The following is a 16,945-nucleotide window of genomic DNA, read 5'->3' on the forward strand; positions in this document are numbered from 1 at the left end:
TTTTTGGCTATCATTCTTGTTTCTTTTTTGTCTAGTTCATGCTTTGTATCGCTGACAGAATTATCTTTCTAAAATACAAAACCAATGTCACTACCCTTTTAAAAGTAAGTCCACGGTCTCTGCCTAACACCTAAAATCCAAACTCCCAGCAACACACAGCTTCTCGGTCTCCCTGTGAGCCACTGCCTCTTTGACTCTAAGCATTTTCTGAAACACCATGTCCTTTTATGTCTTCACTGCTTAGCTTCTGCCTGCAATTCTTATTCACCTAAAAATTCTACATGCTCTGTAAAACTTATTTCAAATGTCCTGTCTGCTATACATTCTCCCCTAATTCCTTCGGTCAGAGCTGTTCATTCCTATATGTGATTCTTGACATGGCTAACCACACCTCAAGTGAACACTTATCAGGTTACCCTTATCATGCCTCTTATTATGGGGGCAGAATTACATACATTATTATTTCATTCAGCATGCTATAAATCTTTAAGTTTTTTTATCAAACTGTTGTGTAATGTTCACTGACCTCTGGAGATGGGACTAATTTATGGTGGTGGCCAACCTTTTGGTTTTATTTACCTGTCTGTCCCCAACTTGATCATAACTCCTCCTGTGCCCAGTGCTTGGCACACTACCTAGCAAGTATAGGTACTTGGGAGTACCAGCCCAGAGTGAACAAGCAGATGTTCCATTTCCTGTTCTTCAATTAAATCAATTCCAGTATTCAATGGCTTGACATCTCTAGCCCGCTTAACTTCATACCCATCGAATTCTTTTATATACTGAAATTATTGAAAACTGTCCATAATATATCATCTATTTTTCTCTTAATAAGATTTATTCAAGCTGTCACTGTGTTATCTTCAAACAGTGGTCCTTGTTTCCTCAAATGTTCCATTTTAGGACTTGATTCTGGACTTTTCTTATACTTAAAAAAAATGACAGTAATACAGATAAAAACATGTTGAAAGTTTTTCAAATATCCCTTATCTCTGACAGTTAAAGCTGCCTTTTGATGTGACCATGATAAGATAGCAGAACTTTGCAGAAAGTAAGATCTGTCAGGGTTTAAAGTTAATAATTCTGCATGGGGAAATGAGTAAACTACATTACTAATAGGATGTCTTACTTGTGTAGTCCCTCAAATGTGTATTTACATAATAAGATTTTATGTCAGAATAAAACCCAAAGTTCCTTCTAGCTCAAGAGAGTCAGAATTCTTAAATAACAGACTCAGTTATGAGGGCTTAAATAAATTTATTAATGAAATCTATGACTAAAACAAAACAATATCTTGAAGACCATGGACCATCACCACAAACTAGTCCTACTTACAGGGATCAATCTTCAAACACTATATAATAGTTTGATTTAAAATAAAATAAAGATCTGTAGCAAAAAGCAAAAATGTACCAGGCATTTCTGCTTGTGTCATAAGATAATGTACATAATGCCTACATCACTATCTAATATATAATGAGTCAATCAATCAATGTCAGTTTCATTTCCTTGTTTACCCATATATTTCTGATATAAAGTATGCTCCTGCTATGTTAATTTCTTTTTCAGGGTATAATCCCACATACTGTTCTCTCTTTCTCAAGAATTGTCCTGGGTGAGAAGAGAACAATACACATGAAATTTTAACCACTGTCACTAAAAATCTTAGATATAGCTGAATGCTGGAGAGAGGGAAGCAGATCATTTCAACATGACTTAGAATGAGCATTCGTGTACTGCTACTAGCCAGACATGAAGGGACTTGATGGGTACTAAAATTAATCTTACGTCACTAAGTAAAAATCATATCATTGCCAACCTTTTGTAGCAAAAGAAAATGTGGTTCACCATTAGATGAAAAATCATTTCTTTTTCTTCAAAGACTTGATTTTCAAATGATTCCAAGTAGAATTCTTATGCTGAGCTGAAATCTCTTCTGATGCAAACAGTGAAAGCTATAGATATTTCTACTTAGGAAAGACATGTAATGACAGCCATTTTTTTTTCTGTACCACAGTGGCTCATTTTAGAGCCATATCAAAGTTACCGTGGTAGGAAAGGCTCTTTCTGTGGTTGTCTATTACTTTTTCTTTGAAATATCTTATGTGTCTTACTAAGTGTGTGCTGGTACATCAAGGATCAAGATGAGTATTTTTGTCCTTCTGAGTTCTAGGTTATCCTCTGCAGCGATTTAGGGTGAAGTTAGTCCTGAATGGTTCATGCAGTTATAATGGACTATTTTACTCAAGACTTGCTTGATTCTTACCTGTATTATTGTTATTGATCATAGTATATGTTTATATGTATCAGGATTTCTTTCTTCCAACTAGAATTTTTCTCTATAGAGTTGGAAATTTCAGCAAAATGAGTTGGTAATTCCCCTGGTTTTTATGGAAGTCCAGTTATGTAATAGGTAGTCTGCATACCTTTGGGGGTTTGGCCAAGTATGCCAAATATAATGATAACAATATAATAAGTCAGTCTGCATGAACTTGGGTTGCCCATTTGAAGAACAAACCTGAGTTTTAGGGTCACTATAGAAAGACCAAGCCTTGGGGAGAGTTCAAATACTAAACCAGGCTCTCCAAGGTCTTTGGAAAGTAGTAAAGGCCAAATCCAAGAGGGATTTTTAAAGAGTGACTGCAAATCAAAGCAGAATCTGTTGACCCCATGCCAAATGGACAAATGTATTTTACTCATTGTACTCTGAATAACTTCTCTTCACTTTATACAGCCATTTGTGTAACAGTGTAGATGAAAATTTGGGCTCAGAAGTGACAAAGTAAGTTGTGTTTCAAGGGTAAGTTTTAAATTGAGGAAAAATATTTCTAAGTGGGAGAGTGTACGTATATGCAGGATTTCTTTCTCCATATTCTGCTTTTAGAAACCTACAATGCTTAATTTATATTGCTCTTTGAAAAAAAAAATGGATCCCTCATTCTTCAAAAAAAAAAAAAAAGCTGCAAATAGCCACTTTGATGATAAATATTTGGATTATAAAAAATGAGGTATAGGGAAGATTTAAAAAAGGGAAAGAAAAAAGGTTAATTCTCAGATTGGCCAGCTACCCTCCATTCCATATTCTTTTTTTTTTAAAGATTTTATTTATCTGACAGAGAGAGACACAGCAAGAGAGGGAACACAAGCAGGGGGAGTGGGAGAGGGAGAAGCAGGCTTCCCACTGAGCAGAGAGCCTGATGCGGGGCTCGATCCCAGGACCCTGGGATCATGACCTGAGCCGAAGGCAGACGCTTAACGACTGAGCCACCCAGGCGCCCCCCATACCATATTCTCAATGTAATCTATATTAAGGTCATATTGTTAAAATATTATACGCCATATATGTTAAACAAATATTTAAAAGAAGCCTATAACTATAAAAGCCTGCTATAATCATATTCAAAAGGAGACATATCAGTTGAAATGTGTTAAATTTGAATTGTATTTGAAAAGAATGTTTTTAAGTAGATATTTCAAAGCTTTCTAATGACATTTTTGTTTTAGGATTTTATTTACTTATTTGACAAAGAGATAGAGAGCACAAGTAGGCAGAGCGGCAGGCAGAGGGAGAGGGAGAAGCAGGCTTCTCACTGAGCAGGGAGCCCGATGTGGGGACTCGATCCCAGGACCCTGGGATCATGACCTGAGCCAAGGGCAGATGCTTAACCGACTAAGCCACCCAGGGGCCCTACTGACATTTTCATCTTGCTGGAAATGGCGCTAACATCTAAAACACAATAATAAAAAGCTCCTCTATAAAAAACTCTTTGATTTTGTAAAATAAACCATGGTTTAACTAAGACAACAACTGTTTCTTTATATTCTTTATGTGAAAAAAACAAACCTAGTTTATAATATTTTACTCTGAAGGTTTCAAAAATCAACACTGTTCAATGGAGGATGATCACAAAAAGGGGCACAGAATAGCAAACTGAAATTAAATTCATCTAGAAAGGTTAATTTGCTAAAATAATTCATTTTCATTTCCAATCAAATTACTTTTATAATGACTCATTTAAATAAAGTGTGATACTGTAACTTATAAGAAATATATATTTGGTCTTCAACCCTTTTTTCTGACACTAGCTCCTCAAACCCTTGGAATTGGAATATTTTTCCCCAATTTAAAACTTATCCTTGAAACACAACTTACTTTGTCACTTCTGAGCCCCAATTTTCATCTACACTGTTACACAAATGGCTATATAAAGTGAAGAGAAGTTATTCAGAGTACAATGAGTAAAATACATTTGTCTATTTGGCATGGGGTCAACAGATTCTGCTTTGATTTGCAGTCACTCTTTAGACCTCCGGGGAGGGGAGAGGAGCTGGAGGTTGAATCATTTGCCAATGGTCAATGATTTAATCCATCATGACTATATAATGAAGCCTCCAAAAAAGCCCAAAAGGACAGGGTTCTGAGAGCTTCTGGGTTGTTGAACACACGGAAGTGCTGGGATAGTGGTGCACCCAGAAGGCATGGAGGCTCTGTGCCCCAGCCACATACCTTGCCCTAGACATCTCTTCCATCCAGCTCTACTGAGTTATATCCCTTCACAATAAACTGGGAATTTAGTAAGTAAAATTCTCTGAGTTCTGTGAGTTGCCCTAGCAAATTAATTGAACCTGAGGAGGAGGTTGGGGGAACCTCTGATTTATAGCTGTCAGTCAAAAGTATGAGTTAGCAACCTGGGCTTGACAGATATCCAATAGTTGGTGGGAAGTGGGGTCTTGTAGGACTGAATCCTTGATCTGTGGGATCTGATGCTGTCTCCATGGAGACAGTATCAGAACTAAGTTGAATTCTCAGACACACTGCTTGGTGCTGTGTGGGAACCACCCCACCCCTACACATATACTAGAATTGGTGCAAGAACCAAAAGACAAAGGAACTGCCTATATCTAATTATACAAATCTAAATTTCTAATATCATTAGTATGGCAAAGCATATTAATGACATAAAAACTTAGAATAATGTAAAGTATAACAACAAAACAAAGTCTTCCACTTTGGTTCAAATGCACAGAATTTCAAGAACATCTCTGCCCTAATAATTGTCTTTAAAAAGCTGAATAGTTTTGGCATTATAATTAAAGAGTATCAAGGTACATAACAAAGAACCCTGAAACACGTTGGTATAACTATAACTATAATTTCAAATGAGTTTTTGTGAAAAGCATTGAAGTTATAGAAGCATACTGACTGGGCGGGACAAAATCTAAGGCTCACAGAACTGTTGAAATAAAACTTCTCTCTCCAAAAAATAAAAAAAAATCAATAAGAACATTCAGGTTTTAAGAGGATAGTTAAAATGCACTCAATAAAACTTCAAAGAGACACATAATCATTTATGATGGGATTCCAAAAGCTTGCATCTAAAATAAGATAAAAACTTTAGGTGCGCCCAAGCAACAATCAAAGAATTACCAAGAATGTGCAAGTGTTCAATCACATTCTGCTCTGTGAAGTCAGCTTTATTAATAACTTTAATTGTATAATAATTTTAATTATTTTGTAGATTTAAGCAAAGGATGTGAGCTTAATACCTACATTCTAATGAGCAAATAAGCTTTCTGTAATTTATAAATTTCAATTAAAGACTGGGTAATGAAAAAAATTTTTAAGTTAAAACAACTTAGTTTTCAGTACACTAATATATTTTTACTTTGTAATACAATATAGCTGTCACATACAATGGCTCTGATAGGCTTAAGTCAAATTTCAATGGGCAAGGAAGGCCAAAGAAGGGTTTATACAATATTCAATAAGCAATAATATCTATTCAGTGTACAATAACAAAATAAAAAAGTACTAACCTAGAAACACAGAAAAAGAATTTATTGTTTTAAATTCCAGAAATAAAAATAACAGAATAGCATGTAATCCATAACAAGCTCGCCCTATAATTTCTAAACTACAGTCCAACTGAAACATTTAAGAAAGAGAAACAGTCTACATGTTTTTCTACCAGGTGAAGATACCTGAGAAAGTTACCTATAAAGAAATAGGCTTTAAAACTCTTAACTACAAAGAATCTTTTACTGTGACATTATGATGATATGCTCTGTGCCTGATAGGACACTAAGCCATTTCCCACAGAGCTTCTGTTCACTGCTCAGCTGCAGGTTGCGATTTATCAGTGACACAATATTTCACATCAATACCAAGCTCATTTGACCAAAGCAGCATAGTAATGTTTAAAACCATCTGTTTATATTCATTAGTATGTAAAAATCACAGTACACAAATTTGGGAATGTTTAACTTGTCCATAAATAAGAGCATATTATCTTAGCATAAGTTTTTAAAAAGAGGTCTGAGCAGTCAGCCCAATAATGGGGGCAATAGACTCTACATTTTGACTAAAGAAATTATAAAATTATCATTGTTATCATCACCAAGAAATAACAAATAAATACAAATAAAAAAATTTAAGCAGTTCCTCTGGCAGCAAAATTATTATCTACCATAATAACATCTCCAAGCAAAAAAATCAATCCAGAGCTTGAATGTATTTTGTGCTTTGTTTCTATAAAAATGCAGTGTTACTCTCAGACATTTCTAAATAACTAGATTTGTAAATAAGCAGTGAATTTCTTTTCATCACAGTTTATTTCTAGTTCATTGTGTGCAGATTATAGAACTAAATTATTAGCTTTTTTCCAGTACTTTAACTGTATGAATCGAGGTCTTTTTATTTTAAACAGTGATTTATTGTCATTCTTAAGGTAAACAACAAAAACAAATTCTAAAATTTTAACTTTAAGTGTTTAAAATTTCAGACGACAGAGCCAATAATTGGTAACAGCTTCTTCAATTTCATATTAATAGTCTAATTAAAAACACTAACGATTACCTGGCAACAGATTTGAAAGAATCGGGTTTCTGTGAAGGCAAACAAAAAAAACCATGCAAAATACCTGCCAAAACACATGATCTTCTTTCTGATTTTATATCTAAACTTGTAAAATGTTTATAAATACATGATCATTCTACACAATACAGAGCTTCTAGAGCACTTCTAAAGGAAATTACAGTTTTTGGTCTTAAGGAATAAGACTAAGATGGAAAAGGGATGAAAACAGTGAAATCTGAGGGTGCAGTACACTCTTTCTACGCATGAGCACGTGGCTGTTCATCCAGTCAGGTCAGCGGTTACAGTTCAGTACATGATTTTCAAGGCAACTAAGAAATCAGAACACAGGTATTTCCTCTTCCTAGAGTTAACAATTCTTTTAAAAGCTCTATCCAGAAAGAATGGTTGGGGTTTTGTTTTTTTTTTTTAAGGGAACAAAGAATAAATAGGGAAAAAAATTCCATCCCCAAATTCATATACATAAGTTCAGTGTGCTGTGAGCTAGAGTCAGTCTGACTGGTGGAACAAAACTGTTAGTACCATGAGACAGGTGCTACCCTAGACGGTTCATAACATGAGCCCCTAAAACAAATACATGTTTTCATGCCTCAAACAACTAGAAAGCATGTCATTATTGTTCTAATACCATGTTTAATGAACTCCTAAGATAGAGTTCTAGAATGTTGTACCTTCACAGTATACCTGAATCATTACTAGCAATACAATGCCAACTTCAAAACTGCTATGAAAGTAAAATCATCATTAGAAAAACTCAGCCTTATTGTAAATGAGGGAGAACTTAGTGCTAAATACTAATACCAAATGTATGAAGGCAGAATTTTTGTTTGCGGAAGACAGAGTGAGGAGTTAAATGCACCCAATCAAGACCAACTGGAAGACAGAACAGAGAATTAGAAATGTTTCAAAAAAATAAAAAATAAATAAAAGGAAGAAGAAGGAAAATGGAGGAGAGCCAGGCAGCAAAAGATGAATGGATAGAATGAAAATAAAAGAAAATGAGGCACGTGCATATGGCTCTCTTTTTTCTGACCTCTGTGTTCCTAATACTTTACAATGTAAGTGACATATAGGTCACACTAGCAGGCAAGGATGAGCTTTCTGATGGATAGAGATGAAGGATTTGGGGCTAATGAATTTGTTTTCTGGTTTTTGTTTTTGCTTTTAATTCATACCTGGAAGCCTTGAATCCTTGCTAAATATTCCAGTTGTTTTGAAGGTTGTACTGGAGAACAAGGGGGAGTAGGAGAACTTCCTTTTAAACCTATGGCTTCAGCTGTAGGAGATGTTCCATTCATTAGGAGTTCCCTGGCAATTGTGGCTGAACTATTCGATGTGGGAGATATACTGAAGAAAGAGCTTGAGGGTTGGTTCATATCTTTGGGTGACAAATAGCCTAGAGTAGTGCCAGAGATTACTTTGTGGCGGCTGGCTTCCATCTCTTGATAAACATCAGGAGACAAATGAAGAATTCCTTTTGGAGCTATAAATAAAATGAAGGAACATTGTTATTACATTTAAAATAATTAAAATAGAAACATGTTATAGCATTATTAACTTAATGATTTTACTTGGTTTAATAACAAAGTAGTAAGAAACACTGTCAATTAAGCGTCTTCCTCATACGTGCTGAGGCAATTGCAGCCTCAATTTAGAGGTGAATAACATGTTTCAATATTCCCAAATCAGAAGTTTAAAAAGATTAGGAATGTGCTGGGTCTTCAACCTGCAATTTAGTATTTTATCATCTCATAAAGAGACATGAAACCCCTAACATATGCAGCCATTGAGAAACAGTAAGTAAAATGAACGCTGAATCAGTCCAAGTCATCTGAGGTACAAACTCATATACCTGATGGCATACAGGTGCTCTTCTCCTCACAAGGGTGTCCCAGAGACAACTTTAACTCATGAACATTTCAAAAAGTGACAAGAGTATCTTCTTCCCAAAACTAGCACTGTCTCCTATCTTGTTAATCTCATCATGATACCACCATCTATCTGCTCATTGTCCAACCTACACTCCTAACAACCATCTTTGACTCACCCATAAATAAGCAGTTACCGTATCCACTCTAGAATTTGTCCCTTCATCAAGTGTGTAAGTTCAAGCCAGACCATGGGCTGGTTCTGATATCAAGAGGAGTGAGCCTAGGGCTATGTTATCAGTTGTTGGGGTTGTAAACATATAAAAGAAGCCCTTTCCTTTGACAACCATTTGTCTCAGACATGTTTCAAACCACATTTCACACTGCATGTTCTAATGTCTTTGGATCAGATACTAGCAACTCTCAAATCATGCTCTTTTAAAATTATTGAGAAATCACCGCTTTTGGAGAATGTGCTCTGACAGACACATGACAGAACTTAATGCCCATGCTCTTGCCTCTCTCTCTCCCACCATTAACCTTCTGATTCAAGCCTTCAATGTTTCTAACCTGGACTACTGTAACAATCACTAAAAGATTTCACTGCTGGGGTGCCTGGGTGGCTCAGTTGGTTAAGCGTCTGACTTTAGCTCAGGTCCTGATCTCAGGGTCCTCGGATGGAGCTCTGCGTTGTTTTCCCTGCTCAGCAGGGAGTCTGCTCCTTCCTTTGCCCCCCGCCCCCCGCTTAAGCTTGCTGGAGCGCTCTCTCTCTCTCTCAAATAAATAAATAAAATCTTTAAAAAAAAAAAAAGATTTCACTGCTGCTAGTCTCCCTGGTGTCCATTTCCCCAAATGTCTGTAACATAGCCCCAAATAAAAGTGTTCCATGATAAATAAATCTAGGAAATAATGCAAATGACTTCACATACACACACCCCTACCTTTTGGAAGATTAAAAATGCACATTAGCATAGTAAAGACTGAGAAGTTCAGAACAAAAATCTATTCAACTTGGTTTAACTCAGGACTTCACAAATTTATTTTATATCCCATTTTTTTTTAAGATTTATTTATTTTTTTGACAGAGAGAGACACAGTGCGAGAGGGAACATAAGCAGGAGGAGTGGGAGAGGGAGCAGGCTCCACCGAGCAGGGAGCCTGATGCAGGGCTGGATCCCAGGACCCTGGGATCATGACCTGAGCCGAAGGCAGATGCTTAACTGACTGAGCCACCCAGGCGCCCTACATCCCATTTTTTAATTTTAATTTTATTTTAATTCTAGTATATTTAACATACAGTGTTATATTGGTTTCAGGTGTATAACATACTGATTCAACAATTCTATATCCTAATGTTTAATGTAACATTAATAACAACTAACACTTTGAAAAATTCTAAGGCTAGCCATTTTCTTACTTTAACATCTTTTCTGGCTTCCCATCACTGCATTATTAAATCCAAACTCCTTGGGACGACATATGAAGCTCTTAATCATCTGGCTCCTCCTTACATTTCTATTTTCATCTAAATTCTTCATGAAGGGACGTCTGAGTGGCTCAGTTGGTTAAGCATCTGCCTTCAGCTCAGGTCGTGGTCCCAGGGTCCTGAGATCAAGCCCCGAATCGGGCTCTCACTCAGTGGGAAGCCTGCTTCTCCCTCTGCCTGCCACTCCCCCTGCTTGTGCTCTCTCTCTCTCTGACAAATAAACTCTTAAAAAAAAAAAAAATTCTTCATGAAGATCCCATGCTCTAGTCATGCAGATATAGTCACACTTCTTCCAACACTCCCCGCTATTTGATCCCATCACATCTTTATTTCTATTATGCAGTTAAACATACACGTGCACACACACATAGTTAAGCTCCTATTGCTAGGTTCCAGGCACTGTGCTAACCAATACTGTCCTAAACTGCTGTCAGGCTCCATCTGTTGGGAGAGGAAAATGAAAAGGGGTAACGTGGTAGGTGCCCAGTAAAGGTGGATCTAGAGAGCAGAGGGAATGGCAAAGGAGAAGCACTAGGAGCTCAGGAAAGGCTTCCTGGACATGACACAGATTTCAGGGGATAAGGAGAATAAAGCCAAGGAGGAAGAGCACTGAAGGCAGAGAGATAAAGGCAGGGACCAGCACAGTGCGTGTGTCAGAAAACCTCAGGCAGTTCCTTACCACTACGGCATGGAGAGGTGGGAACTGAAAAAGGTTAAGGTGGAGGTAGGCAGGGTCAAGCTCCAGGGACCTTATCCTGATAGCATCAAAACATAAAACAGTTGTTATTTTTTTAAAAAATAATTTATATAGCTCAAATTAATATATCATATTTTATGGATTTTATGGATTGACTTTATGCCTTTGTGTTGGTTTTATAATCAGGAAGAAATTTCAATAAAAATTTTTTAAAGAAAATATGCACTGGAATAAATACAGATAAATCTCACTAATCAGAGGAATCTACTAACATTTTGCTTTAAAGATATGCTTTTAGTCTTTTTATTGTATGAACTTTTTTGTCGTTGAGCTGGAAAAATATGTTAAAACATAGGAATACCATATGATCCTGTTGTTTATAAAACAATATACTTCTACTACTAATATTAAGGCATAATATTTCATCATATGAATTGTTTCCTTAAACAAGTCCATATTGTTGGACATCGAATTTGTTTCCAAATTTTTGTAATTATAAACAACAGAGTGATGAACATTTTTGTTTGTACCCTGTTTACAAGAAAATTTATTTCCTTAAGTTAGAAGCAGAACTGCTATTCAAACAATATGCATTTTAGGTTTTTTTGACATTAACAATTTGCTCCAAATTGGTACAACTCCAAAAAAGCTGTAAGAATTTCACACTCCCATATTAACATATGAAAGTGCCTTTTTTCCCCTATTTTGGTATTGAATATTATTATTAAAAAATCTTTGGCTCTGCTTTCTGTGTAGATAAGTGACAATATTTTCAAATAATACCCAATACCAAAACAAGAAAAAAGGTACTTTCTGCCCCACCCCCTGACCTCTGGAGAGGTGAGAGGACTAGCTCGCCAATGATGTAATCAACCTTGCCTATGTAATGGAACCTCCATACAGAACCCCTAAATGATGAAGCTTGGAGAGCACCCGAGTTTTGAACATGTTCATGTGTTGGGAGGGTGGTGCACCCCAATGCCAACTGCTGTGCTCCAGACCCTTTTGGACCTCATGCTATGCACCTCATCATTTGGCTGTTCATTTTATATCCTTAAAAAAACAAAACAAAACAAAACAAAAACATGATAGTAAATAAAGTACCTTCCTGAGTTCTGTGAGCCATTCTAGCCAATGATCAAACGTGAGGAGGGGGTTGTGGGAACTTCCTAAACTGAAAGCCAGCTGGTGAGAAGTGCAGGTGGCGGCATGGGACTTGTGACTGGCATCTGAAGTGGGGCAGTCTCGTGGGGCTGAGCCCTTATCTGTGGGGGTCTCCGTTAATTCTGGGTCATGTCAGAATTGAGTTGAACTGTAGGACACTCAACTGGTGTCTGGATAATTGGAGAAGTGGTTGGTATGAGGGAAAAAAATCTTCATATATTTGGTGTCAGAAGTGCTATAAGTAAAAAAAGTTCATATGTCAAAATTGATCAAACTGTATACATTATGTGCAGCTTATTATACTTCAATTATACCTCAATAATATTGTAGAAATATTTGCCAATTTGATAAGTGAAATGTCTTATTGGTTTTTGTTTTTTCATGAGATGCATAAATACCACATGTAATTCTTATTTAAAGAATAATTTAAATGTTACGACTCTAAATTCTACACTCAATTTAAGAAATCAAGAAACTAACAGCATTACTTCAGTACTGTTATTATACAGCAGTAATGGGCTTGCCAATAACAATATTATAAAGCAACAAAAATGCTCTCTCAACACTCCAGAGAGGCATTACATCACAGTGTAAGAACTCATGCAGAGTTCAGACTCCCTTATTCTACAGTAAAGCCTGAGTTGACTTTTCTTCATGAATAAAGAAGATTCCTTTCTACAGAGCTCAACTAATATAATAGTTGTTGAAAGACTGTAAAAGACACATGTGGATTTCTGTGGTCAACTACCGAATGATTTTTAACTTGAATATTAGTAACAGAGTGTATGGATTGGTCACAATTCATTTACGTTCTTCCTGTTGTAAATTTAAGTGGCTTTTCAGCAGCGTAAAGACCTGAAAGTAGAATCAAAGAGTAATTTAGGCTATACATATTTAAGGACTTTAACTTATTTTGCCAATTAGGCCTCTTGAAAAACTGTACCAATTTATACTTCTATTAGCAGTATGTGACTAAATCTGTTTTCTCATTCTTCTGTTGAAACAGGGTTTAGTTATTCTAAATAATTACTGGCACTACAATATTTCACTGTCATATATATATATATATATGGATGGATGTATCTTTAATTACTGTGCAGGATAAACTTCTCAAGTAACCCCATTCAGCCTGTGCCTTCTTTTCTGTTAGTCTGGACCTCAGTTTTGCTCATGGATTTCAAATTTCTCCTTGCTCAAGCCTATTACACCCTACTATATTCTCTGGGGATGTCCTTAACCCATTCTCCCATCATCTATCTTCTGTCCGTGACTTTGCCTTTAATACTGCCATGTTGGTACGTAACCATTGTACACAGCTACACTGCAGATACAACACTGGCATTACGCTAGCACTTTAAATGAAATTATCTCATTTAATTCCCCACAACAACCATATGAAATGGGTATTTCAATATATTAGAAATGAAAAAATTGAAGCATGGAGCTCAGCCAAGGTCATATGGATAATACAAAGCAATGCTAGACTATGACTCCAAGGAGTCTGTCTCTAGAGCCTGGATACCTAAACATTATATTAAATGGCCTCCTGAAAGAACAAGCAGGGAGCTAAGTGCAGTGCCCAGCCAGCTCCAAATAGGTACGTTTAATTCAGGACTCCATGCCTGGGGTTTGCCTATGGTCAAATCTAGGGCTGATCCATGTCACTGTGGTTGGCCCTAAACATTCCAGAGATTGACTCACCAAAATCTCCCTAAAATATGGATGTTCAAACAGGATTTTAAAAGCCCAAACTTGCCAGCAACTGTGACATCTTACAAAATGAGGAACGCTGGGCCATCGTGCCCATTTTACGTTTTTCCCATTAGGTTTGTGCTTCTTTCTAGTGTGTATTTGAACCCTCTGGTTCACGCAGAACCTTCTGGAGCATCTTCATGGAGTTCTAGTCCTTACTGAAGAGTTGCAGAGGGCATTCTGAATCAAGATCTCTTACAAGGTTTTATCATATGTGCAGATAAGCAAACTCAGGGGAACCTTGCCTTTCAATGTTCAATAACATCCTGACTCTTTGAGAGAGGCTGAAGAACACGAGTGTTAATGAATAGTAAGTGGTATCAGGGTATCAGAACAACAGGGCAAGCCAATGCAGTAAGAAAGATAATGTTATTACACTGGTGCTAGTCTATAAGGAAGAACTTCTCTCCAAGTCCATGGAATGAGTACATAGCTATTTCTTAGTAAAATCAGTTTGTCACTTTTTATATCAAAGCTTTGAATTTTTTGAATTTTTGTCACAAAACTGTTGGACTAAATTTTTTTTTAAATAAATACTCAAATACCTAATAATACTCAGGTCTCCTTTTGCCATAGTGAGTTTTGCATAACAAAAAAATATAATTCACATAGGGCTAAAAATGTTTTTTAAGTGAGACAAGGAGCAGAATAGTGGGGTGGAAGGTTCTTCTGACTGAAATTTAGCACATGTGTGTAGACTGCTTCTACTTAGGTACCATCATGGACAATTCACCAAGTTTTAATATAAGAAAGTCAATTATTTGCATATGTTTTGAAAGCTGATGCCTCAGATTTCTATTCCTTCTTTGATCAGAAAGAATATTTTGTTGGGACGCTTGGGTAGCACAGTCAGTTAGGCATCCGACTCTTGGCTTCAGCTCAGGTCCAGATCTCAGGGTTGTGAGATCAGCACGGAGTCTGCTTAAGACTCTCTCTCCCTCTGCTCCTTATCCCCCACTCTCTTTCTCGAAAATAAATAAATCTTAAAAAAAAAAACAATATTTTGTTTAGTGATATCTGTCCTGCTTCCTGACTAGCATCAATTATTTTAAAACACCCCTCCATTTTTTGAACTGCTTATCTGAAAAGTTACTTGGTTGCTACTGGCAAAATTGATTCCCAATGAGTTTCGTTTTTTAAAATTTCTTGTCCAAAGTTTTAAGTGGCAGCCAGGTATAAATATGTTATGTAGCTGATCTTCCTGTTGATAAAGGTAAAGTCCACCCTGCTACTCACTAAATTTCCCTTGTGGGTCCTGACAGTGGTAACACCTCTTATCATCATTCTAATCTGTTCAATAAACCCTAAAGTTTCAGAAGCAAATTGTAATTTTAAAAAATCTTAAAAACTGGGAAATGGACTGCTGTTTTAGAACAGGAAATCTGAGAAAAGCATGAGCAACAACAACATGATTTATCAGTCTTACAATGATTTTTAAAAATCATCTCTATGAAAATTCATGAAATCCAAGTAAGGTCTATAGTCGAGTTCATTGTATTGTACCAGTATCAATTTCCTAGTTTTGTAAATGTACTGTAGTTATGTAAGATGTCACCATTGGGAGAAGCTGAGTGATGGGTACATGCAAACCCTCTGTACCACTTTTACAGCTTTAAAAAAAGTCGTAAAAACCCAATTACAAGAAAGCACTGTTATATTGCTCTGGGCCTCTCCCTCAGTTCAAAGACCCTAGAACAAGATCCTGCTGAGACATCAAGGTAGAAAGGACAGTGGCAGTAGCACTAGATATGGCTCTGAGAGCAAGCAGGGCCGGCATCAGCAGTGCCTGCTCTTTGAGGTCTGCAGCTTTGACCACTGCCTCTGCCTAATGCACAGTCCCTGGTTTCAAGGCTCTGGCCTAGTAGCTGGTGTTCTTCTTTTCCCAGGTAAGCTCAGGGCTATTTATTAGATGAGCACATATGCAGCCCAAGAAGGAACCAATGGACCACCATGGTCATCCCCCCAGAGTGCAGGGATAGTCAGTCCATTCTCTGCATGTTCTTTAGCTACTAGGCTGATTGGATCTTAGATATTTCCACTTCCGGCAAATATAAGAGACTCTTAACTCTTGGAAACAAACTCAGGGCTGCTGGAGGGGAGGTGGGTGGGGGATGTGGTAACTGGGCGATGGGCATCAACGAGGACACGTGATGTAATGAGCAATGGATGAATCACTAAATTCTACCCCTGAAACGAATAATACAGCATATGTTAACTAAATTGAATTTAAATTAAAAATTTTAAAAAAACTCCATTTCCTGCTGCCCTGTTGTTGAGATGCAATGGAACAGACTAGGTAGTTTTAGGGGACTCCACCTCTCCCTTTCCACACAGCTCAGTATCAACCTGTCTTGAGCTGAGGCTCAAGTGTCCCTAGTTCTGCCTAATTTTAAGTCAAATATAAACTATTTAGGAGGAGACAAAAGCCAACTAATGCAAAATTTGAAAGAAATTCTTCTGAAAATCGAACTAAAAAAGGGAAATGTTGGCTAAAAGCAATACAATGAGAAAGTCAAACAAGTAAATAATTTGTCAGAAGTTTCTTTTTTTATTTTTTAAAAAATATTTTACTTATTTGAGATAGAGAGAGAGAGAGAGAGAGAGAGGGAGAAGCAGACTCCCCACTGAGCAGGGAGCCAGACATGGGGCTCGATCCCAGGACCTGGAGCCAAAGGCAGATGCTTAAGAGACTGAGCCACCCAGGTGCCCCAGAAGTTTCTTTTTTAAGTTCAGTTTCAGAATCAGCTTGGAAGGTAAAGTTCTCTTAATTAGCAAACATTTGATCACATCTCACATTACAGATGATACTAAAGCTGTTCTGGATTAAAGAAATAGCTACATTGAAAAAGATATCATTACTGAACTAATGAATAAAATGATATATTTTAATGTGCTCAAAAAGCGTAACTTAAATCAGTGGTGAAATCTAACCTTGTTCTTGCCCTTAGAGCTGGACAGCACCAATTTTGTTAATTTGTGCATTTTATTGGTCTTTTTTCTTTTTTCTTTCTTTTTTTGGGAGGGCAGGGACTACATTTAACATGATGTATGTGACGTTATTAACTTGGTGAATGCATATGAATTAAATTAGGACAGGATTTGTT

General features: G+C 36.8%; 1 protein-coding gene across 1 annotated transcript in view; it reads right to left on the reverse strand.

Moving 5' to 3' along the window:
* Window positions 1-16,945, reverse strand: part of STAU2 (staufen double-stranded RNA binding protein 2) — a 304,220-nt gene that overhangs the window by 111,742 nt on the left and 175,533 nt on the right. Inside the window, 1 exon segment of the mRNA XM_035727107.1 lies at window positions 8,050-8,357. Coding sequence (XP_035583000.1) covers window positions 8,050-8,357 — 308 coding nt within the window.

This window comes from Zalophus californianus, chromosome 4, assembly GCF_009762305.2.
Source record: "Zalophus californianus isolate mZalCal1 chromosome 4, mZalCal1.pri.v2, whole genome shotgun sequence".
Lineage (NCBI taxonomy): Eukaryota > Metazoa > Chordata > Mammalia > Carnivora > Otariidae > Zalophus > Zalophus californianus.